At 33.1% G+C, this 27,487-nt stretch overlaps 3 protein-coding genes across 9 annotated transcripts; all 3 read right to left on the reverse strand.

The window, feature by feature from the left end:
* LOC109344251 (neuroguidin) lies at window positions 2,523-5,767 on the reverse strand. 2 transcript variants are annotated; one of them, XM_019582941.1, is made up of 9 exons: window positions 5,652-5,767; window positions 5,521-5,571; window positions 5,309-5,396; window positions 4,771-4,950; window positions 4,481-4,663; window positions 4,211-4,381; window positions 3,974-4,125; window positions 3,730-3,856; window positions 2,523-2,921 (listed from the first exon to the last, which is right to left on the reverse strand). In XM_019582941.1, the coding sequence occupies exons 2-9, from the start codon at window positions 5,553-5,555 to the stop codon at window positions 2,910-2,912; spliced, it is 948 nt and encodes a 315-aa protein (XP_019438486.1). In that variant the 5' UTR covers window positions 5,556-5,571; window positions 5,652-5,767; the 3' UTR covers window positions 2,523-2,909. The 2 variants fall into 2 exon arrangements, with proteins under 2 accessions (XP_019438486.1, XP_019438487.1); XM_019582942.1 differs by having other exon boundaries at window positions 5,521-5,576; window positions 5,652-5,755.
* On the reverse strand, window positions 7,164-27,284 carry LOC109344249 (GATA transcription factor 24-like). Of its 5 annotated transcripts, none has more exons than XM_019582936.1 (11): window positions 12,042-12,374; window positions 11,380-11,466; window positions 11,158-11,291; window positions 9,806-9,916; window positions 9,526-9,637; window positions 9,087-9,146; window positions 8,310-8,375; window positions 8,145-8,225; window positions 7,900-7,980; window positions 7,718-7,816; window positions 7,164-7,573 (listed from the first exon to the last, which is right to left on the reverse strand). In XM_019582936.1, exons 1-10 carry the CDS (start codon window positions 12,198-12,200, stop codon window positions 7,754-7,756), a joined length of 954 nt encoding a protein of 317 aa, XP_019438481.1. In that variant the 5' UTR covers window positions 12,201-12,374; the 3' UTR covers window positions 7,164-7,573; window positions 7,718-7,753. The 5 variants fall into 5 exon arrangements, with proteins under 5 accessions (XP_019438481.1, XP_019438480.1, XP_019438482.1 ...); XM_019582935.1 differs by having other exon boundaries at window positions 7,164-7,565; window positions 7,710-7,816; XM_019582937.1 differs by lacking the exon at window positions 7,164-7,573 and adding an exon at window positions 27,274-27,284 and having other exon boundaries at window positions 7,753-7,816; window positions 12,042-12,298.
* LOC109344252 (GATA transcription factor 25-like) lies at window positions 19,001-25,135 on the reverse strand. 2 transcript variants are annotated; one of them, XM_019582944.1, is made up of 7 exons: window positions 24,725-25,135; window positions 24,274-24,336; window positions 24,032-24,162; window positions 22,160-22,264; window positions 20,575-20,680; window positions 19,425-19,484; window positions 19,001-19,334 (listed from the first exon to the last, which is right to left on the reverse strand). In XM_019582944.1, the coding sequence occupies exons 1-7, from the start codon at window positions 24,989-24,991 to the stop codon at window positions 19,224-19,226; spliced, it is 843 nt and encodes a 280-aa protein (XP_019438489.1). In that variant the 5' UTR covers window positions 24,992-25,135; the 3' UTR covers window positions 19,001-19,223. The 2 variants fall into 2 exon arrangements, with proteins under 2 accessions (XP_019438489.1, XP_019438488.1); XM_019582943.1 differs by having other exon boundaries at window positions 24,253-24,336; window positions 24,725-25,134.

Consider the following 27,487-nt stretch of genomic DNA (forward strand, 5'->3'; position numbering starts at 1 on the left):
AGTTGGTAATTCTATCCAAATTCTCCTCTTTCCCCTTTTATACAGTTCATTACCTGCCACTCTAGCCTTGATTTTTAGGAATGTCAATTACGCAGCTGTTACTGTTATGAGTGAAATAATTCAAAAAATCCTACATGTTTTGTTATTTTGTACGAAATGGGTCTTCCTGATGCATTTTCATCTGCAGTTGTAAGTGGAGTACCTACTTCTTCAAAGGCTTTGATATGCATTCCAAATGGTCTTGGGGCTACTTGTCTTAATGCCAAAGGCTTTAGAGATTGTCAGAGAAACTTCATCACTGCGGTTCCTTGTTGACATCTTCACTAGCAAAAAGTATGTCTCGGCCACGAATGAAGCTATTATTCCTTTAGCAAATTCAGTGGAGGAACTTCTATGGCATGTATCTTCATTGAGAAGTACCGGTGTTGATATTATCATTGAAATCATCCATAAGATTGCATCCTTTGGAGGTTGTAATGACACAGGGTCTTCAGGAAAAGCTAATGAGGGTAGTGCAATGGACACAGATTCTGAAGACAAAGAAAATGAAAGCTATTCCTGCTATGTAGGCACCACAGGTTCTTCTGCAGAAGGGACAAGTGATGAGCAGTTTGTTCCGTTGTGCATCTTTCATTTGATGGTATTGGTTCACCGGACTATGGAAAATTCTGAAACCTGTAGGGTTTTTGTTGAAAAATCAGGAATTGAAGCTTTGTTGAAGTTGTTGTTATGCCCCGCTATTACACAATTCTCAGATGGCATGTCTATTGCCTTGCACAGTACCATGGTATTTAAGGGGTTTGCTCAACATCACTCAACTCCTCTGGCACGTGCCTTCTGTTCCTCTCTTAGAGAGCACTTGAAGAGAACATTGACTGGGTTTGGTGCTGCTTCTGGACCGTTACTGCTGGATCCTAGGATCATAACTGATAGCAGTATCTTCTCTTCACTTTTCTCAGTTGAGTTCCTTCTCTTTCTTGCTGCGTCGAAAGACAACCGTTGGTTAAATGCGTTGCTTGCAGATTTGGAACTACTAGTAAAGATGTTCTTGAAGATATTGGGCAGGTGCACCGTGAAGTTTTGTGGCAACTTGCTCTACTTGAAAATAAGAAATCTGATTTTGAGGATGATAGTGCCTGTTCTTCCGCTGATTCACAGCAGGCAGAAGTGAATGCAAATGCAACTGAAGAGCAACGATTCAATTCTTTCAGGCAATTTCTTGATCCGTTATGGAGAAGTTTTGAATATATTCTATTGTAGAAAAGATAGTAGAATTGCATCTTAAGCATTATGGAGAAAATCATTAGAAGCTCTAGTAAAGAGAGGAAATCATGGACATTAGTCCAATTCTTAAAGGCATCAGGAGATCAAAAAATCCGAAGCAAAACGATTAGTAAGGATTCAGAAATCAATATAGTTGCTCGATTGATGAAATAAGGCTTTATTGTTATCATGATCTTTATTTCCTTGTTTAGTGTTTAGTTGTCAAGCATGAATTACCTTCTAGATACAAACCAAGCTTGGTGTTGAGAAGTTATGTTTAATGCACTAAAAATCTCTTCCACTGTTGTTTCTTCTCTTATGGTAATAGTGTCAGGTACAATCTCTCTCTCTTTCTATACTCAGTTATTTTGTATGTTATGCCCCTTCTACTTCCATATCTTCCTCAAGGAACAAGTCTGACCCCAAATTTTGTACTAGGCTGTACAACACACAACATATGACCTTCTAAGAATAGTTCTGAAGTACACTGAAACAGATCCATTCTATGGAACCAATGTTGGAGTGAGACTACCAGAACTTAGAATGTCACTGTTGAGTCTTGACCTCTTGAGGCATTCTAGTCATGGCTACATCCATTTTCTCAGATTAGTCCAATTGTACATATTTAATAATGCTATGATTATTCATAATATGATTGCTATTTGTGTTTGATTTCTAATTAGAGGAATGACTAGCTTTCTCACTCACTTAAGCCACTGAATCATTGTAATTTTTTGTGAGTGGTTCAGAAAACAGACTGAAGATGTCCCATATATAATTTATGCAAGTCGTCCTGTATATTTACATATATCACATACCTGGCAAAGCAGAGAAATGTAATTGCCACAAAGCCAATTTTCGAAATTGTTAATGGGCATGATATATGATAGAATATTATGGTGTCGTTCTATCTATGTAGTGAACCCTACCTAGTGAGACTAAAAGTTAGTTGTGACCTTTAAAGCTAATTGGCCAGTTTCTTAGTAACCATGTAATAAAGAGTAAAATTTTGCAAATGGTTATTTACAAGTCAGAAGCACAATTTTCTAGTTACCAAGCAGGAAAATTATGGTTTGGGTTTAAAGGGTTGATTATCAATTTATCATCAAGCAGTCTATTCAAGAGTTCAGACTTGAGAGATGGCATCATATATCTTGGGTCCAAAATAACATATGAACCAAGTAGTGCCCAAGATAGTGTTGCAAAAGCCAATATATAAAGTACACTACACAGCAAATATGATGTTTAAATGCTTCACATCAATACCTGAATATATAATTGTGATTGAAGATATCAGTAACAGCAACAACAAAAAACATTTCATTTCTTCTAAAATCTCCAGGCTCCAGATACACTAGCAAATTAGGATGATGACAATGATATGATAATAATAATGATGATGACGATGACTAGTAAAATATTAAAACCTAAAAACTCCCCACTTGTTTAGACAGAGTTCCACAGCACAGCATCTCCGAATCAAAAGGAAACAGAAAAGTCAAAGAAAGGAGGAGGGATGCACCTAGACAATCTCTGTGCCTTTTACATTCTCTCATTGAATCTAAAATTACTTCTTCAAACTGCAGAAAGTGTTTGTTTCCCAGATACCACTTCACCCCTTTACCTTAAACCTGAATTTTCTTTCTTCAATGTCTTCTCTGCAAGGAAGCTGAAACTATTAGTCCCTGGCTATAATAAAACAGTAGAATTCAACCCACTAAGTTGCCTAATGCATAGACTACAATAAAACTGTCAAAACTATGGTGAGGAATAGTGCACATCTGTTCATCATGAAATTCAATTATTCAAGTATATATATACATACACAATTATTCAATTTTAATTGTATTTGTTTCCATGGTCATCATTGTATCAGTTCAGATTATTTTGTACAGTATATATAGCTCAAAACAACCAGTAAATATCAGGTGCATATCATGGAAATTCTTCATAGCTGTAAACATTTAAATATTGGTTTTGATCATGACATGAACCACTATTATTAGACAAATAACCAAATCAACATGGTTTTTCTAGAAGTGAAAACAATAAGCATGAATTAATGTGCGTATGAGAAGTAAAGATCCCACTAAGATTCAATGTTAGCTAAACTAGGATAATATAAAATTCCAATGGGCTGTTACAAGGCTAGATGGCAATGGACCGCCTAATAGAATGATGCATTCCATAAATTTAAGGCATAAAACATATATCTGCATAATAAGATATAAGACTGTTTATTTAAATGGCTTGTTTGTTAAGATGCAATGGACAAAGGGGCAACAGAAAGTTAAAGTTTGTAGAAGATGATCATTAAATAATTGTTGTTATATGCATTGCAGATGCAATATCACATAAACCACACCAACCATAGTTCAAGTTAAACTGAAACAAAAATCAATATATGGTTTTCAAAAGTAGTTTATAACTTCTACTTAACAATGTTAAAGTATAAAAAGTGCATGCCTTTCGCTTCTTAAGTCTTCCGTTTCTCCTGCTACCATTACCAGAGCCCATCATTTGGTCTCCACTTTTATCTTCAAATGGTAATGTTTTGACTTCATCAAAGAAACTTTCTGTAAGGCCTTGCATCCTGGTATAGAATAAACACATATGCTAAGTGAACAAAAATGCATACAAATAAAAATATCATCATATATAAATCTTTTTAAAACTGTACAGATTTCGAGCTAACAAACACTCCGCATACCCATTTCTTGATTTCTTCAACATTTTCTCTCTCCTCCTCTCCTCTTTTGAGAGGGGAACACGAGTGAACATCTCTTCCTCTTTCCGAGCACGCTCCTCAAACTGAGCAATGTGTCTACCAACTTCTCTGCTAGTTCCCTCAAAATCTCTTACCTGCGTAGCAAGCAGCCAAAACATATCATTACATAAACTCATCAAGTCATTATGATTTAATAACCAAAATACACTGCCATATCACCTCTTCAGGTCTTTCCTCCATATCGTTCATCAATGTCCTGATATAATCACTCTGCTTAGAATGTTTCAGAATTTCTTTTTCTCTTCTCCGAGCATTTCTTTCATACTTTGAAGTTTTCTCTTCAAATGAAGTAGGGGCAATTCTTGGAGGATGATACACACCATCACCATCCTACAAAATATATGAATTAAGTCAGCAAGGAAAGAGAACAGCATCTTTTTCACAACAGCATCATGCTTAACAGTTTTTACACTTAGTCAAAAAAAATACCGGATCAGTTAAATCTATTTTGCTTTCTAGCATGTCGGGATTTGGACGATACTTAGACACATCCTCACTCTTGTTGGTTGCAACTTGCCCAGTCACACTTGGAATATCACTTTTACTTGCATTTTCACCAACTTTCATTAGTTTCTGGATTTGGTATTGTTGTTTTTTGTCAATTGGACGAATCTGCGTTAGAAAACAAGGATGTCAGATGTCTATGACACATAATGGATAAATCAACATAGTTAACAATGACGATTAGCACACAAAAGAAAAAAACAGTAAAACTAGACCTTTTCCAAATATAGTCTAATCTCTATAATGCTTCGAACAACAGGGTGTTCTTCGATTGAAAATCCCTTAGCCTTACGCAACAAGTAATAAACCAGGGATTGGCAGTAGTTCAACAGGAGCAAATTTTTAGCTTCAAGGTAGCTAAATCCATCTGCTGTAGGATATTGACCTTCTTTCACCTGATATAAGAGACACAGAGAGATGCATTAAAAATCAAATTAATTATAACTAGTAAGATATGTATAACAATCAAAGTGAGAATATACAACAATAACAATCAAGTCTTAAATCCATTAATCCTACTAGGTGAGGTCGGCTACACAAATCGAATGACGTCATAATGTTCTATCGTAAATCATTTATATCATGTGATAATAGTATTCGAAAAATGCTAATGAAGATAGACAGGGCAAGAACCAAACTTCAAGCCCAAACTACAATAGGATTTTAAGTCTTAAAATTATGCAATTGATGATAAAGTCAGAATTAATGAGATCCACAAAATATTTCAAGCAAAAAAAAGCTGCATCATCCAACCTTGGCAGTTAGGGATTGAATTTTACGCCGTACAGTGTCGAGTCCTTCCTTCATTTCATTTAACAATGAAGCAAGCTGAGGTGCTTCTCTGCAAACATAATAACAAAATTGAATGAACTATCTGAAACAAAATCTAATTCCATTTCCCTATTGTGAACTTAAAAACAATAAAACAGATAGAAACTGAATAAATCAAAGAGAAATAAACTTACTGTTCCTTCCTATCATCGTCAACAGTATTTTCCATGATTTGACAAAATTAACTGCACTGAAGATTAAGGAAACAAATGAGAAAGTAGTTAATGAAGGAAGATGATGGTGAAAAATAAGGAATCATAGTTACCTGAATGGGAGGAATAACCGCCGAGAGGTTTCTCTGTTTCGAATATCGCCGCCGCTGAGTTAGGGTGAGTGAGGAAAGGAAACGGGTTTTGTAATTTGTTTCACTCTTTATTACCAACTTTCTTATTTTTATAAATTCTTCTTATTGGATATATTTATTTATGACAAAAAGATATTATACACTGGATTGGTCCTCATTATATTTAATTTAGTCACTGTTAACTTTTCAAAACAATAAAATTTAAATAAATAGTATATGATATTATATTTGTATATAAATTTTACACTTTTTATTCATATGTTGGGTTTCAATATTTCTTTATTTCTAACGAAGTATATTCTACCAAATTAATGTTTTAAAGTAGAAGAGTCATTCATTAATCATGTAAGTAAATTGTAGAATCTAATTCCCAATTATTATATACTTAAGTAATAGATAGAGAGGTTGATATATGATATAAATAAATCGTGTTAATAGTTCAGGTTTGAAATTATTTTAAATAAAAATAAAATTAAAAATTATTAAATCACTCATTTTTCTCACATTTTAGTTAGGAACTTTCTAGTATTACAAAATATCTCACTGGAATTAAATGTTCATGTAGATAGAAGATAACTAGAAATATTATATCAACTAACACTTTTTAAAAATGTTTTGATCATTTTTCCTACCACAAAACCCCTAAAAATTTCAAAGCACAAAAAATGAGATAAAGGATTTCAAACTATTATTTTTTAGTAATGATATATATAGAATATGAACCTATAAGTCAATTTATATATTATGATTATAATATATGTTTCTTATAAATTATTCTTTAATAAGTAAGGAATATATCTATAGATGAATATATCATTATTTAATATTTCACATCTCTTCGCCTAGAAAAAAACTTTCATTCATTTCCTCTTCAACCAAATGTAGTGTATGAGGTCATATGATCCAACAAGTTAGTTTTAATTTAAATTTACATATAATTATATAATCATATCTGTTATTCACACATTCTTAAAATCATTTAACATATATATATTGACAATGTAAAAAAAACTTTACACTGACAATGTATAGATTTTAAACTCTTCTTAAAATACAAATGTTATCTCACTATATATGCCCTGTACATACGGGTGTTAATCGTAAGTCCTCGATTTTCATCTCATTTGCAACCATTGACCTTGTTGATTATCATATATAGTTTAGAGAAAGATACATTCACAACAAATAACATATGTAACTTATTTTTGTTGATTGTGACAACAATGAAGTTGGTTCAAATGATAAGGAAGACATTAATGGTAATTGATGATATGAATAAGAATGAGGGAGGGAATAATAGTAACTACACACAAGATGGTGGTGGTGCCAACAATAGTTGATGAGAACTTTTTACAAGTTTATATACTTAGAGTGATATTAGGAAATGATGATGACAAGGGAAATTTATTTTGGGGCATGCATGGTAAAGATGATTACATCTCATTCAATATATATAGAACATAATAGAAGCCAAGAACCAAACTAAATCACTTATGTATATTTACAAGTTTATATATTTTTATGATGTATCCAAAGGTTACCAATTTAGCAGTACATTGTTGAGTACATCAATGCTTTGATCTCAATGAAATTATTACAATCAGGGAAACTAAGATAGCATTTTATTAATACAAGCCCTGACGTATTAATATTACATTATTTAATAACCACTCTAAGTAAGATCATATGACAACTTATATACAAGCAATATTTTGGCACTTTATACCAACATCAGTATTGCAGACTACTTAATTTTAGGAACCTTCTTGAGATTTGCTAATTGGTAAGAACCATTTTGTGTGTTATATTCAATCATAATCCACAACTTCCTAATTGTCTCAGATTCTATAGCTGCATAACATTAGTACGCGTAAACTTAGAGTCCGTTTGCGAGTTGAGTTTTGGAGGGAAAAGAAGAAAAAAAGAAGGCTTCAGAGCCATCTCATACGTATATTTCATGGGCTCTCAAGCCTTCTCTTTCCCTTCCTTCCCCTCCAATACTTAACTCACAAACGGACCCTTAGAGAAACAAGTGTATAAAAACTCCAGCAAGTACCTTCTAATCAAAGTTTTTCAGGAATGTGAATATCTGTATCCGAAAGATGAGAAAGGTCAACCAAAGGTTCCTGTATATAAGTAACATGTAAGAAGTAAATACATGCATCTCATATGTTACTTTCATTGGAAACATTTAGTCAAATAGGAATACCTGCTCATCATCATTCACTGAAGAATGAACAATTCCCAGAGGCAGGGTGTTTGTAAAGTGTTTCACAGATTCAGGCAATTCCTGAGCAAGAAAATTCGACACCAATATCCACCATGCGGTAAGTCATAACAATTTATAAGAAGCTCTCATTTTGTCAATACCTGAGAAAAGGTGTCTGATAACTCCAAAATGAATGTTGAATAATTACACGGAGAGAGCAAGAGAGAGAAAGAAACTAAAACTACCTCATCATCACCAAGATTTACAGCAGCATGATCATTAGAACTTTCAGCAGCAATAGCCTTGGAAGAATATTCCGATACTCCCTACGTACAACAAAGTAATGTTATGATCACGGAACAACATTTGCAGTGCCAAGAATGAATTTGTAATATGAAAAAGAGTTCTACTGGCTCATTATAGGTGCCATGCATATCCCCTTCCAGAACAGAAGGCTTCACATCAGTAGGAGTGTCCTGCAAATTCCATTCAAGTCGATAGGTAAATCACTCAGCACTTTTAGGACTATGATTAATCAAAAGGATCTAACAATGTCTGCCACAAAGACTTCTAGGTATGGCAATTCAAACGCACTACGTTTCAAAACCCAAATAAAGTCAAGCAATCCAACTCAAACTAATGGGTTGGGAGATTTTGGAATTCTTTAGAAAACAAAATGGATTAGGTTCAGATTTGTGTTAGAAGTAATTTTAACCCAACCCATCTCATATTAAAGTATGATACTTAAAATAAATCTTTTGCAGTGAGCTAAACAAAATTTTAATTTCATGTCCACAAACACGGTCTCCATTTAAAAATATTGTATGTATAAAATGCATGCCATGATTCTTTAAATAGTAGCTTTCACAAAGATATCTTATCCAATGGGATATTTACTGATGATCACTAACTTGTTAATAAAGGGAAGTGACTGAATTTAATTAGCATATCAATAACTTATCACTAAGATATCTTTTTTATAGAACCTAAGATATTATCTTATCCTTCTCCTATCTCTAAAGTCTATTTTTCAATCACCAAAAAGAAAGAAAGTTTTTCTTTCCTTAACAAAAAAATCTTGACTAAGATATTGCACAGCAAACACTCAACAAAGATTCATCACTGAAACCATAATTTGAAGCTGATGATTAAATCAGGAAAAACATTAAGCACTACGTTTTACATACCACATCACTTTGCTCAACAGAAATATTTCTCCCTCCCTTGCTGAGATCTCTAAATGTACCCTGTCATAGTCAAGAAACAGACTCGGGAAATGAGAATGAGAATGCAGCAGACAAGTATGGCTAACAGGAATGCAAGGTGAAAAAGAAACATGAGTGTAGTGACAGGCATATCATATAGTCAGAATACAACATATAACTTGCCACTGCTACATGTACCATAAAAGATAATAAATGACAACAGTTTTGTAGAGCTAGAAACAATAATAGCACAAGCAAAAAAATGCAAACAGTTGCAATCATTACCTTCAGGAGAGGATTACATGTAAATGAAATAAATTAGGTACATCAAATTATGATCATTTTACTTTAAATGAAGTACAGAAGTTCATGTTCACACCAAGCATTTCATCAAAACTGTCCTTATGAGCACATGACTAACCTTGTTAGCCCACATAAGGCCGCATGCATTACATAAAGTCCTTGGTCCACCTGGCCCGCGACGCATTGCAGGAGTATTATTTTCACTGACACTACAATGATAACATCTACGTCTGGAAGACATGAAAAAGGAACGGGACAATATTTACAGAAATGCGATAACAAAAAACAAAAGAATCACTACATTTGGACTTGGATGAAATAATAGCATGCACGTGCGCGCGCGCACACGTGCCCACACACAGACATGTGTGTGCATGAAAACAAAGCTTGAAACTCACACAGTATCAGAATGAGGAGTGCCATCTTGATGAGCATTCTGTGCAGAATCCCAATTAGCTGAACCTGGGCCTTCCTTCAAGGATGTAAACTGCCCATTCTTCCTATGCATCCTGGCAAGAAATAAAAGGGAACAAAAACAAAGAACCAAAATAAGCATATATTTATAAATAAATATAGGAAAACACATCAAACTCCAAAAAGAAAATCAAACAATCCTCACAAGGGGAAATTATAAATTCGACCCACAAATGGAACTAGTGTACTAATTATCGAAACATGCATTATTTTGTCCCTCATAATTTAGCTGTTAAGAAATATGCTCGCTGATTGGAATCTACCAAATACTAATTACAACAACAACCAAGCCTTAATCCCACTAGGTGGGGTCGGCTAAATGGGTTGAATGACGCCATAATGCTCAATCATAAATCAGGTTCATGGACAAAACATTGATCTCTTGGCCTCCCTCTTCCTCTAAGAATTGGACTAACCTCCATTTGATCTACTTTCCTTGTTGGGACTTCCAATGGTCTCCTCCACAGTCCACACATGTCTAAACCATCTAGTAAGGCGCGATTCTACAATCTTTTCTACAATAGGAGTTACTCCAACTTTCTCGCTAATACATTCAATTCTAATCTTATTTTGTCTAGTGTGTTCACTCATCCAACGCCTTAATCCCACTAGGTAAGAGAGGAAATCATTCTCATGGCTACACGATACTAATTCCGAGGACTAATAATTCATTGTATGAAAATTCATCGTAAAATTAAATTTAGTCAGACCCGATAAAAGAGGAAATTGGGAAGGAGACTGAAAATAGATCTCATATTTGTCCTAAATAGAGAAGTTTCAGAGGGGCATAGAATTACATGATGTAGGCCTAAGGTCAAATACTTGTATAATATTGATCTGGTACTATTCCTTTTTACTCTCACCTTGACTCCTTGAGGATAGACACTAATAATATACAACAACCGAGGCTTAATCTCACTAGGTGAGATCGGCTACATGAATCGTATGACACCATAATGCTCTATCATAAATCATGTTTATTTTTTATATTTTCTAAAATAAAAAATTGTAAATAACACTCTTCTCTGGATTATTATATAAATAACATTCAAAAGTCAGATGCCAGCAGAACAAAAGTTGTGTGTATATGATATTGTTCCCATGATGCAAAACATACAAATTACTTGCAGAGATCTACCACAATTATTGAACAGCGTAAACAGTAAGACAACAGAGTAGCCTCATTAACACAGTCAAGACAATTTCCAGTTAAAGAATTTCTAGACCTAGAAATATGCCATTCCCTTGTTGGAGTGAAATATGAAAATTTATTTACCTCTGTGCCACCTCTTTTCTAACGATGTACCTAATTTTCTTGTCGTAACACCTTTCCTTGCGTTTTTCACGAAACCTGGCCAAGGAGGCTATTCTCCGTGAAAGATTTGAATGCTTCGGAGCATCACCCATGCCCTAGAGATTGCAATAGCCAGTGCATAACTCATGCATAAAAATGCAATAGAAGTTATAGAAGTATTCTTGTTAAGTCAATATGCATTACCCTGTTACTTTGATCAAATGGTATTTCAACTGCAGGCACACTTGTCTGCACATCCCGTCCTCCCAAAAGCAGCAAAACAGCTTGCACCTACAATGTAAAATTTGTTCACCAAGCACTCCCCAATTGCATAAACCCAAAACCATCACCCTTTTAAAGAGCTAAACAGTAAATATATCTGATTTAAATGCAAGGTTTCATTGTAACTATATTCCATAAGCTAAACTGCATATGTTTTACATTCTATAGTAAGTAATCAGAAATCTAAGTCAATTTACAACAAGTCACTTTATATTTAATAAGTTTGTATCCTTTTTGACTTACTGGGTAAAATAATTAAATCCTTAAAGGATACATGATGGAAAATCCATACATACAGCATTGTTCCTTTATTTAGCACATTTCAGTTTACACATGATTACATTTTACTCAGAAAAATTACTTTTTTCTAGTTTCACCAATGAACATAGTCATGGAATTTATGAACATAGTCTTGGAATATACATATCCTTATTATTACCATATACTATTTATGAAGCCCACCTAGTTGGATTAAAGTTCGGTTCTTTATAACTAACTAACTAACTAACTGCAATGATAATTTATGATTTTATGATATAAATAATAAATGAAGAAGTTAGTTAGATAGAGATAGATAAAATTACTTGATGAGGAGTGACAGAAGGAAAAACATAAACTTCACCCTCAAAAGAAAGAGTGAGCTCACTCCTACGTGAACAACAATTAATACCATTTCCATCTTCCACTTTATCCAATACGACGTCGTCTTCATGCAGAGGCTGTGGATTATTAACTGGAGCCATTAATTACAGTTATTCCCTATGTGTTGTATCAGAATTGATGAAATGAAACCCTAATTTCATCATCCATCAAAGTGCATAGTTTTCATTATCACACACAACTAAAATAGAAATTTGAGAGAAAATGAAAACGGTAAAAAGATATGAAAGAGGAACAAAGTGTGTTTCCTCATAAGTAGTATTAAATTTATTTCCTCATTTGGATAAAAGTAGAAGTACAACGCAATGAATAGATAAGTGTGAGTTTAATAAATGAGATTGCATCTCGGAGGAGTGAATTAATTGATTTAAAGTAATGATCATTTTTTCTTCAAAATCAAGAGTTAGAGTGTAGCAGATAATTAATAAGTAAAATTAAGGAGATAAGGAAGAAGAGATAAGCTATGAAAATGATTTTTAACTCAAAAATTGAAATTTTTAAACATAAATAAACAAATTTAAGTTCAAGTAGGCATGAAATAGATATAATGAAGCACACATATGATCATATATAAGGATTTAAGATACGTATGCTTCATCAAGAATGCCTAATCCTCGTCTAGTTTTATAAAAAAGTTCTTTTGTCGATGATTTAGTGAATATATCTGCTAATTGGTTGTGAGTATCAACAAATTCTACAGATACATCATTCTTTTGGACATGATCCCTAAGGAAATTATGTCTTATATCAATGTGTTTGGTTCTAGAATGCATAACAGGATTCTTTGTGAGGTTTATAACACTTGTATTGTACATTTTAAAGGAATACACCATAAGTCTAAGTCATAATCTCGTAATTGTTGTTTGACCCACAACACTTGGGTATAACAACTACCTGCTGCTATATATTCAGCTTCAGCAGTGCTTAGGACAACGCATTTTCCAAAATATGACAAGTATCACTTGTACTTTTCCTCTCAGATTTGCACCCAGCAAAATCTGAATCTGAATAACCAACCAAATCACATATACTTCTTTTTGGATACCACATCCCAACGTTAGATGTACCCTTAAGATATTTCGTGATTCTCTTAATGGCAACTAAGTGTGTTTCCTTTGGTTTAGATTGATATCGTACACACATACATACACTAAACATTATATCAGGTCTACTAGTAGTTAAATATAAAATAGATCCAATCATATCTCGATACTTTGATATTTCAATGTTTTTTCCTGCTTCATCCAATCATACCTCAATACTTTGTTTCTAAATGCATCTAACTCAGATTTTTGTTTTAGAAACATTTTAGTAAGTTTGACATATTCATCATGCAAGTCATTGAAAACAGTTTGTAATTCAGAAGAATATAGTTGAGTGTCGTTTACCTCTTCATCATCAAAATGATGAGATGCCATTAACAAGAGATGTGTTTGTTCCTCATTTTCAGGTTCAGAGGCGGAACTAATGTTATTGTCTTCCCAAGCAATGTAGGCTCTTCTTCCATTCTTTGTTTCATTCTTCCCTTTGAAATAATTCTTCCTTAGATTAGGACAATCCATCAAAGCATTCAAAGCATGTGAAATTTTGGTTGGAAGTGGATGCATCATTATTCTTGGTGAATTTCTTTGTTTGTCCAATTCTACCATATTTGTTCATCTTTAGGAATTTGCTGAATTTCTTCACAAGGAGACTCATGTCTTCCATCTCTTCTTTATCAGATTCATCTTTTGATGACTCGACTTTGCCCACTCTAGCCTTGAGAGATATATTCTTTTTTTTCTTTTCATGTTCTTCATGTTAGTCAAGTTGGTTAAGTTCTAGTTCATGTTCCTACAATTTTTCAAACAATGCATCTAAATACATTTTCAATAAACTTTTCTTTTTAGAAATGACCGTTACCTTGGGTTGCCATATTCTGGTGAGTGATCTTAAAATTTTCAAGTTCAAGTCACTGTTTGATAGGACCTTACCAATAGCAAGAAGGTGATTTGTGAGATGAGTAAATCTCTTTTGAAGATCCAAAATCTTTTCTTCTGGTTTCATACGAAACATTTCGTATTCTTGGTAAAGAGTGTTGAGTCTAGATCTTTTTACCTCATCTGTTCCTTCATGTGTAGTCTCTAGAGTATCCCACATTTCTTTCGCAGATTTGCAGTTTGATACTTTAAAGAACTCATCAATACCAAGTGCTAAAGTAAGGATGTTCTTTGCCTTGAGATCATACTGCACATTCTTCTTATCATCATCATTCCATGAAGATTTGGGTTTTACTCCCTTTACACTGTTCACAACTGTGAAGGGTTCATATGGTCCTTCTTCAATCGCGTTCCATATATCCAAGTCTTGAGATTCTATGAAGATTCTCATTCTAATTTTCCAGAAGTCATAGCACTCTCCAACAAAGCTTGGAAGACGGTTGATGTTGGACCCTTCTCCTAGGAATGATGTTTAGGCCATCTTTGATATAGGATCAAGTTTGAGAATATCTTACTCTCTGGTGCCAATTATAAGAATGAGATTGCAACTAGGGGGTGAATTAGTTGACTTAAAATAATGGTCACTTTTTCTGCAAAATCAAGAGTTAAATTGCGGCGGAAAATATATGCAGAAAATTAATAACTAAAATCAAATAGATAAGGGAGAAGAGAGTACACAAGGATTTTTATACTGGTTCACCTTCTTGTCCACCGAAGGCTACGTCCAGTACTCTTGCAACACAAGAGATTTTTCCACTAAAGATTATGAGTTGCAATTACAATATCTCACCCAAGATTTCTATGTACCTTACACACTCCTTAATCATTATTCACTTTTGGAAAATACTTTTCCAAGTGATTCTAATCCCCTTTCTTATCACACCTCGTGAAAGAAAGAATTTTGCAATAATAATAAAGAATGTACAACTATGGCGGAATTACCTTTTACAAGTATGAAAGTGATGTAACTTGCAATCCAAACAATTCTTTAGTATACTTAGTAATAATGTTCTTTATAAGTTTGTAAACATGAAACACATTTACTTTAAGCAACTTTAGAAAAAATCAACTTTCAAAGTTTAAGAACTTGTTGCAAAAAGTGGAGAGAATAATTTTAGAATAAGTGTAAGAGCTTTTGAAATTTGTATAAGAGTTGTGTATATGTTGTGTTTTCTGATTATGAGTTTCAATGCCTTTATATAGGCTTTTCAATCAGCCAAAATGTCTCTTTGAAATGATAGGAATTGATTGAAATGAAAACATGTCTTTTGGATTGAAAATCATTCACTTTGAATTTGAAAATCTAATGCAACAGCTCTCTGTAATCTATTACAACATTGAGTAATCAATTACTCAAGTGTTATGTCCACTATTTATTTAATTTTAAATTAGAGTAATCGGTTAATCACTTAGAGTAATCGGTTAATCACTTTGAGTAATCAGTTAGTCAACTTTACTAACACTAATAATCTGTTACTCAAAGACAATAATAGATTCTCTGATCAGTTTTAAGTTGAATAACTTTTTTCTCACACTTGTAATCTGTTACTTAGATGAAGTAACATGTTACACACTATTTTTGAAAATTGTTTTAAGTATTTTAAAGTATTTCAATTTTCTTATAAAAATAGTTTGAGCATTACTTACTATTGTATAATTAAAAGTATAAGATAGAAGTACATATTTAGACTTAGACTAAAAGTCTTGAATATCCTGAAGCTTGAATCTTCATTGTTTTTATAAGTATTCTTCATTTTCTTCTTTTTGGTGATGTTGGTGTCTTCATCAAAACTGTGTCAAGATCAGTAGTAAGATCTTCTTCACATTTTGAACATGGAAAAGTCAATACTAAAAATAAAGAAATGTATGCAGTGAGTTTTATATATTATCACTATATCATTGTCTATTGTCATTGTTAATATTTAATCATCATTAATTTACTAAAAAATAAAAAAGTAATCCAAATGTATAGTAATGTAGTGTATGTATATAAATCTTTACACTACTAATATAAAATTTTTACATTCAGACAAAAAACTAACTTGTTCAAACTAGAACATGGGATGTGTTAAAATCTAGAGATACTTTCGTGTTCAAACTTCTATATTCATAAATTATATACAGGTTTTGATTGAGATTTTTAAGCATTTCAAAAAAATGAAGGTTAGATAATAAGGAGAATGTTGCGATTTGAGTAAGATTGATTTAGTTTAATCCAAAGTTGGTTCAATAGTTCAATAAAGTCTTTTGTTTGAATATGAATTCAATCTAATCATCACTCGGGATAAAGCATAATGAATATGATATGTTAAATCCATTGTATAAATTTAAACATTATATACATCCCTATCATATAATTAAAAAGGTATGAAGCTAAAACTTAAGTATATTTATAACTTGTCTTCCGAGCTAAATATTATAAATAAAAATATTTAAAGACTAGGGATTTAATCCAAAAATTCTCATTACTCATACTTCTAACAAAAGTAGACAAATAAAAAATATAAGACATTTGGACAGGTAGCACGTTGAATCATAAAAAGAGAACTTATTAAAATGAGTGCTTGCCTCTAAACAACGTCACTTGAATAGATGAAAAGTTCATATTTTTTCTACTATTTATTTGCATTCCATGACAATGATTTTAGGATTTCATATAAGGTGTTGTTTGGGAGTTGAAGAGTTAGGAATGATGAGGAAAGGAAGGAAAAAGGAAGAGATGTATAAACTAATGATAATGTAAGAATATTTGGTTATTTTCCTCTAAAATGTAATTAATAATGAGAAATTGACATTAATGTATAATTATCTAATATTACTAAAAATATTTAGTTATTTTGATATTTTATCTAAAAAGAATCCAAATTAGGGGAACTTTAAAAATAGACACATGAAGAGTTTTTGAGGGTTTGAGAGACCCTCCAAAACCTTCCTCTCTCTCCTTCATCCAACTCCCAAACAAGGGAAATACTTTCCAAAATCATTCATTTCCTTCCCCTCCAAAACTCTACTCTCAAACAAAGCCTTAGAGTTTATTTGCGAGTTGAATTTTAGAGGAGAATAAAAAAAATGAAAGACTTTGAGAGTCATCAAATGTAATGTTGAGACATGGGATGACTTATAAACCTTATCTTCTTATTTCTTCCTTTCTAAAACTTAACTTGTAAACTAAGACAAAAACAATTTTTTTATGGACATTCTTGTTTGTGTTTTGATCACTTTCATTGTAACTTTCTTATATTTGTTAAGAGAACTTAAATAGTTAAAAAGTTTTAGACATGTTTACTTAGCATTTGTTCGTGCAAAGAAATCTTTGCTATGTTTTATCTAATGGATCAACTGATAATACATTTTGATCGGTGTTGATAAAATCATATTGTACCGGCCGATTCAATCAAAAAATCGGACCCCTTACAAGTACGGGATGGTTGTTGTACTGAATATGCACTAGATCTGGTGGAAACTGGCCAAAACCGAACAATATTCCTCCAAACTGATGAACCGGCCGGGTTGGTACTAAACCGACCAATTGTTATATTTTAAAAAACGAGCTAATCTGGACGCTGAATTGTTTGTTTTCCACAATCAACATTGTAGTTGCTCCGACATGGTAAGGTTTTAATGGGGTTTTAGATTTAAAGAATTTGGAGAGAAAGGGAAAAGCAAAGAGAGAGACAGAAGGGAAAGAGGTTCTATGTTTGACACATGTGGATTGTGATTGGAGGAAGTAGATTCTTTTGTTATCTTCTTGATTTCATTTTGCTAGAGATTAGATTATAGATTGACTTTGGTTTGATTTTGATAGAATTTGTGAAAGCATAATATTATCATATTACAATATTACCCCTTTTTACCCAAGTTATCCATACATTTTAAGAAATCAATAAATGATATAAAATAAAAATGTATACACACTATATATAGTAATAGTGTAAAAGATTTTTAAATATAAAAAAATTTATGTACTATAGTGCAAAAGTTTTCTATACTTAGGAATGACAACGAGGCAGAACAAGCACGAGTAGTGCTTTCACGAACTCATACCCACACTATTTACGGGTACCCACATAGTTAGCAAGTATTTGCGGATACCTAACAGATTTTTAAATTTCAATATATATTTATATATTTTATAATAATCAATACATATAAAATAATTATTACATGAATAATAAAATGTATGTACATGTTAAATTTATCATATATTTCAATAACTAAAATTCATTATAAAATAATACAAAAATAGATAATATAGATAATAATAATAAAAATGAAATATATATAAGTTATTTAATTAAAAAATAAATTTATAAATATGCAGGTACCAGCAGGGCGGGTATGATGATACACATTCCCACTCATAAGTTATTGTTACGGGTACCCATCACGTATATTTAAGCAGGTACCCACCTCGCAAGTATCCACGGGTAGGTATTTTTGTCATCCATATATATACTGTCAATATATTATCCAACATATTATATGTTTATATGTATGAAGACAGTTTAACCAGCATAAAGTTTAATTACTCTCACTAACTTATACCATACCCTGTTCAAACCAGTCTGATGACTTTGATACTAAGATCATGCTTAATAAGAATGTTTTCACATTTCAGAAAACCTAACTATGCCTACCTGAAAGGCATCCTCAACTTCTACAAAACAGAGAAATTTCATGAAAAGGAATGGAAGTAAGAGGAAAACTTGGAAGCCATGAAATACACTTATAAGATAGTTTTCAAGGCTTTCCATTCTTTTCATTCTCCTCCAAAAATCAACTCACAAATAAACCCTAAAGCATCGCTTGTCCTTCCTCCTAGGGACATGGTTATTAAGTTTTATTTTTCCCATATCAGAAGAGAAAAATTTCCACCAGATCTGCTGCTATGTACATTTACACACAGCAACAAGCTAAAACCCCAATATCAGATAATGTTATCATTAAAGTTACAGGTACACATTCAGAGATAAACAGTTAATGCAACTATCCAAGAGTATATAAATAGACCACTTATATTCATGAGAGCTTTGCTATAACTGTACATTCTATGTTCAGCTGAATGTAATATTACTATAAACCTACAAATAACCACAGTCAATGACTTGCATTTTCCATGACTCAAGCTCAATGATCAGATACCATAGCTGCTGGCTTATTATCATCAGTGAAAGTAACAAGACTGTTATGTGCAGGGATAGGAGTCCCACAGTCCAAGTTGTTATTAGCCTCACCAACCTGGCACCAGGTGCAAAAAAGGGGAAAATAAAAGTATTCAGTACCATAAGGATTGTGAAAAAAGATGAAGTAAAACAGAAGAAAACCTACCTGCTCAGGTGGTGCAAGAGGGCGTTCCTGGTTTCTCTTGGAAATGTCCCTTAAAGTACCCTGCAGAATCCAGTTGCCAAAATGTGAACATCCAGAATTAATGAAATTAGCGGAGTGCAGATTCAAAGTGGAGCAATATGAATTTCATGTTCACAAAGAACATAGTTGAACCTCCCTTATGTGAAAAATGATACACTACGAGATATGAATAAAAGAAAATTGAATTATCATCCGATGATTCTTGGATGAAAATAATACACAGTAGCATGTTAAAATGTGCCATTGTGCACAAGGCTAACACATGGTAGGGTATGAGGAGGGTAAGTGTATATAGCCTTACCCCCAAAAGAGAGGTTGTTTCCAGGATTTGAACTCAAAACCTTTAGGTCATGGGGCAACTACCTTACCGTTACGCCAAAGTTCACCATCAAAATGATAGATAGGGTGGCCTAGTTTCCCACACGGTGGCATATGGGGAGAGTCAATGTACACGGGCTTAATCCAGCGCAAAAAATTGGTTTCCAAGATTTGAACTTGTAACCTCCATGTCACAAGACAACAACCTTATGACATGAAATGTGATAAGCTCATAGATAATTTACCGACAGAAATTCATAGCACTAACTCTATGGAAAAGAACGAAATAGATGGTCGTCAGTGTCGTCTCAAAATCAAACCAACTCCTACATAACAATATACAAAACAGTTTGACATTTCCAATAGAACGACATAACAGTTGATGTGATGTAGACTCCATCGCAAGAAGCAAAGCTGGGGAGAGTCTAATTTAAATGGGGAGTTCTGTGACTTGAATTGACCTGATATGGGGCTCAATACCCTATGTCAATTCTATTTGAGGGAAAGTATGCCTGTCCACACTGCAAGTGGACAAGCAGCTATAGCACCAAAGTGATGTAACATAAGAGACCAAGGGTAATAACCACTGGCTCTCGAGAAATAGAGGAAAGAATAGTGCGGAGATCTAAACAATGTCTTCTGGTCAATATAAAGGAAAATACAAAAAATGGAGAGCAGAAAACTTTTTTTTCTTCCAATTTTCAACTGCTTTAGTCAGATGAGAATATATATCTATAGAAAATGACATGAAATATTTGTTTACTAAAACCAAACCATTTGGAGAAATACCGACCCTATTTGCCCAAAAGAGTCCACAAGCATTGCAAAGTGTCCTTGGACCGGATGGCCCTTTCCGCATCATTGGGGTGGACTTTGAACTTATGCCACAATGTGTGCATCTGTACAAAGAACAAATAAAAAGAGATGGTAAAACATCCAATCGCATATCTGTACAAGTCAAATGGCACTGCTAGAAACCCACAATAATTGACAAAACCACAGAAGACAAATAAATTATCTGGCTTTAAGATATGCGGATCAGATGAAACTCACGAGGTTTCTGATTGAACATCCTGCTCTGACTCTTGGTCTGCACCCCAACCATTACTTCCATCTTGTTTCTTAGCTGAAGTAAATTGACCCTTATTACGTTGCATCCTATATTGAAAAATTAGATAAGTAAGAAATAGGTATTGATTCAAAAATTGACTGAGGTCACAGTTATGAATAGCATGAAGAGAAAAATATGGGGAAACAAGTCATCTGATTCTGATAACATTAAATATGAAATACAAGTCAACAAAAAATTATTGCTGAGAAAAAGACAAACTTATACCCTAGCTACAGCAATCAAATCTAAAGGTGCAAGGTATTTTGCTTTCAATCAATAATATATGTTATTTCATGTATCGTGCATCTAACCTACTGACCGGGGATACTGTTTCAATAAGGGGAAACGTGCTAACTATATCATGGAAAATATTTATCTCACAACAGAAACCTAGGAAGAAACAAACAAAGCAGTTAACATCAGGATATGGCATGGAGTGACTGCACCCCAAAAATGCCATAGCAAAATAAGGGAACTTGGAATGGCTGCCATGGCACATATAGCAACCTAATTTAAAATCCTAATATGTTTAACCTTTTGTACCAAAAAACAAATAAACAAACCAAATTTTCAATATTCGAAACTTAATGCATTAATCAATCATCTCAGTCAAAGAGTTAAAAAAAACTTGAATGCCAATAATAAGAGTAAAAAGTACAGTATCACTCATTAAAAAAGAATGTAAAAAATAGTATTGACATCTTTTCCTTTCTGGTGAGCTGACAAGTTGGAAGACAGAAAGGAAAAAATAAAGTACATAAGATTGTGTGTGGTGCAAACAGACAAAGTGCTATCTAGACAAATGAATGTCGGAATCTAGGTATGGTGAGGCATAGTGGCGTGTGGGGTGAAGACAGGTGACAGGACATGACTGGATTTATGGTGCATTATACAATCTAGGGAATAGTGCGGCGACTGAAGGTCGGCAACTGAATGCCAGATTCTGACTGGATGGATGACGAATTTTGGACAGACATTGGCAGATGCAATGGCTGCTAAGTGACCAGGAACTATTGTGCCGCTCTGAACTATAATAGTGAAACACTCCACCAGCAGGATGGCCCTTTCCGCATCATTGGGGTGGACTTTGAACTTATGCCACAATGTGTGCATCTGTACAAAGAACAAATAAAAAGAGATGGTAAAACATCCAATCGCATATCTGTACAAGTCAAATGGCACTGCTAGAAACCCACAATAATTGACAAAACCACAGAAGACAAATAAATTATCTGGCTTTAAGATATGCGGATCAGATGAAACTCACGAGGTTTCTGATTGAACATCCTGCTCTGACTCTTGGTCTGCACCCCAACCATTACTTCCATCTTGTTTCTTAGCTGAAGTAAATTGACCCTTATTACGTTGCATCCTATATTGAAAAATTAGATAAGTAAGAAATAGGTATTGATTCAAAAATTGACTGAGGTCACAGTTATGAATAGCATGAAGAGAAAAATATGGGGAAACAAGTCATCTGATTCTGATAACATTAAATATGAAATACAAGTCAACAAAAAATTATTGCTGAGAAAAAGACAAACTTATACCCTAGCTACAGCAATCAAATCTAAAGGTGCAAGGTATTTTGCTTTCAATCAATAATATATGTTATTTCATGTATCGTGCATCTAACCTACTGACCGGGGATACTGTTTCAATAAGGGGAAACGTGCTAACTATATCATGGAAAATATTTATCTCACAACAGAAACCTAGGAAGAAACAAACAAAGCAGTTAACATCAGGATATGGCATGGAGTGACTGCACCCCAAAAATGCCATAGCAAAATAAGGGAACTTGGAATGGCTGCCATGGCACATATAGCAACCTAATTTAAAATCCTAATATGTTTAACCTTTTGTACCAAAAAACAAATAAACAAACCAAATTTTCAATATTCGAAACTTAATGCATTAATCAATCATCTCAGTCAAAGAGTTAAAAAAAACTTGAATGCCAATAATAAGAGTAAAAAGTACAGTATCACTCATTAAAAAAGAATGTAAAAAATAGTATTGACATCTTTTCCTTTCTGGTGAGCTGACAAGTTGGAAGACAGAAAGGAAAAAATAAAGTACATAAGATTGTGTGTGGTGCAAACAGACAAAGTGCTATCTAGACAAATGAATGTCGGAATCTAGGTATGGTGAGGCATAGTGGCGTGTGGGGTGAAGACAGGTGACAGGACATGACTGGATTTATGGTGCATTATACAATCTAGGGAATAGTGCGGCGACTGAAGGTCGGCAACTGAATGCCAGATTCTGACTGGATGGATGACGAATTTTGGACAGACATTGGCAGATGCAATGGCTGCTAAGTGACCAGGAACTATTGTGCCGCTCTGAACTATAATAGTGAAACACTCCACCAGCAGCATTTGGGAGCATTTAAGTCCTCTGAGAACAAAATATTTCCTTTAATCTAATCAAATATCTGTGTAGGAATCAACCATTTAAAGAGGTATGTTGAATTATATGTGGAATCTATCTACGAAGTAAGGAAATCTAGGTTTCTGAAAGGAGTGAATTCGGAAGAATCCAAACATGCTTAAATTCATAAACAAACAAGTGAAATGAGTGATAAATGCACAAAATAATGCATGTCATTAACCTATCAATGCATTAATGATATTCTTTGGCAAATGGCAATTCAAATTTGATTAAGCGTAAATTTGCATTAATATGTCGACATAGAATAACAAATTACACATTAACTAGGGTCTATTCCTTCCACAACTCAAAAGGGCTGGCGGTTATACAGTGAAGGTTTGAGATAACTCCATATCAACCAAGTCAAAGCAGTCTATCAAAATATGTTATCGAGTAAACTCAGTTCTTAATACTGTTAAAAAGAGATGTCATTTCTATTAGGTGACAGGACATCAATCAACAATTGCATACTTGCACAGTTCAAAATCTACATTTCACACCACCTGAGAATGAGCTGACACTATAGAGCACATATTATTTACTCCCCCTACCATAGTGATGAATGATAATATCAACTACTTCAGATTTAATAAGTGTCATAAACTTTTAAGCTCAGACAGTAAATAACATCATATTTCAGTTCAACCTAACAATCAATAAGTTTTTATAAGAAAACAAGTATGCTTATTGAATAATATCAGACCTAAGAGCAACATCTTGACGCACAATGTATCTAACTTTCTTATCAAAGCACCGCTCTTTCCTCTTCTGACGGAACCGAACTAATGAGGCTGCTCGCTGTGATTGACTACATTTTGGATATTCTTGTACACCCTACATCACAACACAAAAAGTCAGAAAATTATCCACTTGTTGATGCCTTCAGCTAGAGCGTGAAGTTATACAATAAGGAGATATACATACCCTCTGATCTAGAGGCGGTCCCTCCACACCTTGTGAACCCGAAGGCGCTTCACATCCCCCCAACAGCAACAACACTGCTTGAACCTGCATGCAAAAACCAAATGCACAACTTCATCCATAAAAACACCCAAAGATCCTTCTTCTAAGCTTTCAAAACAAGTCAATTTGACAGTCTAAACGACAAACGAACGAAAAACATAAAAAAACATCAATCATTTGTCAATCTACTTTAGCTTCATTCTACTACTTTGTACACTATTCAAAGATTCAAAACCCTATTGAAGAAAGAACACAATGAGGACAGCCCAACAGTGAAACAATTCAAGAAAAAAACATGCATTTTCAGCTGTGACAGAATAAGATTCCATTCTACTTTGAACAAAAAATTGTAATTTCAAAACCCCATTTGAAAAATAAACAAAATGGGGTTAAAATTAACGGTGAAAAGAAAATCAAAAAAATAAAAACGTGCCTTTTGAGGAGACACAGAATCAAAGACATAAACTTGGCCACGAAACGAGAGAGTGAGCTGGCTAGAATCATCAAGAGCTTGAGTAGCCATGTTAATAGGACCAGAAACATAAACCCTATTATCGGTTGAACCATCTTCATTTACGTCGTCGTTAGTGTCTTCGTAATGAATGATATGGGTGTGATGGTTGTCGTCGATGGGTTGAATGGTGGCGGAGGTGTCATTGTTGTCGTCGATTGCAACGATCTGGTTCATAGGGTCGTACATTGTAGGAGCATAAGAAAAGGGAATTGGGGAAAATGAATAGAAACCCTAACCCTAAATGAGAGTTTAGGAAATGGATTTGAGAGAGAGAGAGAGAGAGAGTATTAAAGATGAAATTGTAAGAAGGAGTATTGTGTTATGTGTTGTGTGTTGTGGGAATATAAAAGAATGAGAAAGTGTAGAGAAGATGAATGGGCCCACAAAAAATGTGACTTAAGTACAATGGATGGAAGAGCATGCTTACCTACTTTTGACAAATGTAGACATCAACATTATAAGATATTTTTATATTGTCGGTATCATTCATTATTCTTATATAATAATTATTAATTATCTTTGAATAATAATAATATAAATAAATGGTGGATAATACTGATTGTATATAAATCTTTATATTGTTGGTATATAAATATTATACTCTATTTTTTTTTATGATCTTAAAGAAAAATTACATTTTATATCTTGATTTTTCTTTTCATTTATCTCTATTAAAATTTGTGTATGTTTCTACCTTTTTTTATGACTAAAAATCATTAGAAAGATAAATGACTAGATTGGTATTTTATTTTGGTAGATGACCAAATTAAATTTTGAAAGGAAGATGAATGACAAAATTTAATTTTTTTTATTGCCTATCGAGAGTCAACTTAATTAATAGCATTCCAAGATATATATTGTTGAATTATTTAATGAATATATATAAAAATATTTATCTTATTTTGAAAATATTTTAATAGTGTTTTTTATACAACTTTTAATAGTTTTTAAGGAAATGCTATTCGTATATATAATATTTAATAATATGATGAAAAATATGAAATAGTAGTTACTACTAATATATTGACAGCTAAAGTTCATTACAATCAAATTCAAAATATATAATGGTGTATCATTTTGCATATATATACTATTTCATGTTTAATTGTCATTACCACTGATGTTAAAGGTTATTATAGACATCTAAAATCATCAGAAAGATACTCTAATATTTTTATATTACTCACTTATTTAAATATCGAGATATATGAGAAGTAAAAAAAAATATAAATATGAGTAGTTTTTCTTTATATAATTAAGGGTATGGCTCATCATATATGTAAGTAGGGATGACAACGGGTGCCGACGGGTGTGGGTAGTGCTTTCCTATGCCCAAACTCATAATATTTGCGGGTACTCGTGTAGATAGCAGGTATTTATGGGTACCCAACGAATTCTTAATTTATTTATATATTTATATAATTTGTAATAATGAATATGTAAAAATAATTGTTACATGGATAATATGATAAATTTATGATCACAGTCAAATGTGTGTAATTTATTATGAAATAATAATAAAATATATGATATATAATCTTAAAATAATAATAAATATAAATAAAAATTTTACAAAAATTTACACATATAAATTTGCAGTACCTATGTGTAGGTATTACAAAACTCACTCTCGCTCATAAGCTATTATTGCAGGCACTCGTTGCGTTATCTCCACGGGTACCCACGGGTCGGATTTTTTTGTCATCCTTATGTGTAAGGAACTAATTTCTATTTCTTTTGAGATACATGCTACCTTTTGAACAAGTAATACTATCAAGAACTAAACATTGACATTTTGGTCATTTTAGAGATTTAGTAAGAACTTATACCACTAGATTAATATTTTGTGGATTAAAATATAAGTAGTTGATTTGAAAGTAATCTTGTCTTACCATTAACATTTTATGTTGAAGTATTGTAAACTTTTTATATATTATTATTCACTTTTTCCAATATTACCTATCTTACCTTCAATATCGGTTTTTTTTAGTGACGATCAGTCTCGAACCAAATTAAGTGTTTTGCTATCTTCATGACTTCGTAAAAGTAGCTAAAAAGTTACAAATTTTGTGAAATTATAGGTTTTTGAATTAGTTGAAGAAGCTGAAAATTTTTCTACTTCTTCAACAAAGCTGGAATGAGCGACGAGTTTGTGTTGGAAGTGATATTGAAACATTTTTGCCAGTTCTTTTCCATCCGGAAATTTGTTAAACATAATGGAGTAGAAAGATAGAGAGTGAGTTTAGATTAGATCTGTGGTTTGAAACTTAAGAGTGAAAGGAAGGTTTGTGAGAAAAAAAAGGTTTAGTTTAGGTAAAAAAACTTTTCTCTGTTCACTCTTTATATGGAATTTTCATTCTGAGCGGGTTTGCTAGTTCTCTCCATCATGGGCAAAGTTAAACATATGAACATTCGAAATTCTATTTTGCAATGCTCAACAGGTTCTCAAGAAATGTTTTAAAAATCACAAAAACAGGGATAAAGAAAAAACTACACTACACAGAATATAAATTATAAAAATAAAGAGGGTGGACTTGGGTGCAATAATAAGGTAGTAGGCCTTCTGCTCCAAAGATTGTGAGTTCAAAACCTAACAAAGGTAAGACAACATTCATTTGTCATTCTCAGACTCCACTAAGTGAGAACTTCGTGAATCGAACCACCCTTTTGTAACTATTAAGA

This window comes from Lupinus angustifolius, chromosome LG03, assembly GCF_001865875.1.
Source record: "Lupinus angustifolius cultivar Tanjil chromosome LG03, LupAngTanjil_v1.0, whole genome shotgun sequence".
NCBI lineage: Eukaryota > Viridiplantae > Streptophyta > Magnoliopsida > Fabales > Fabaceae > Lupinus > Lupinus angustifolius.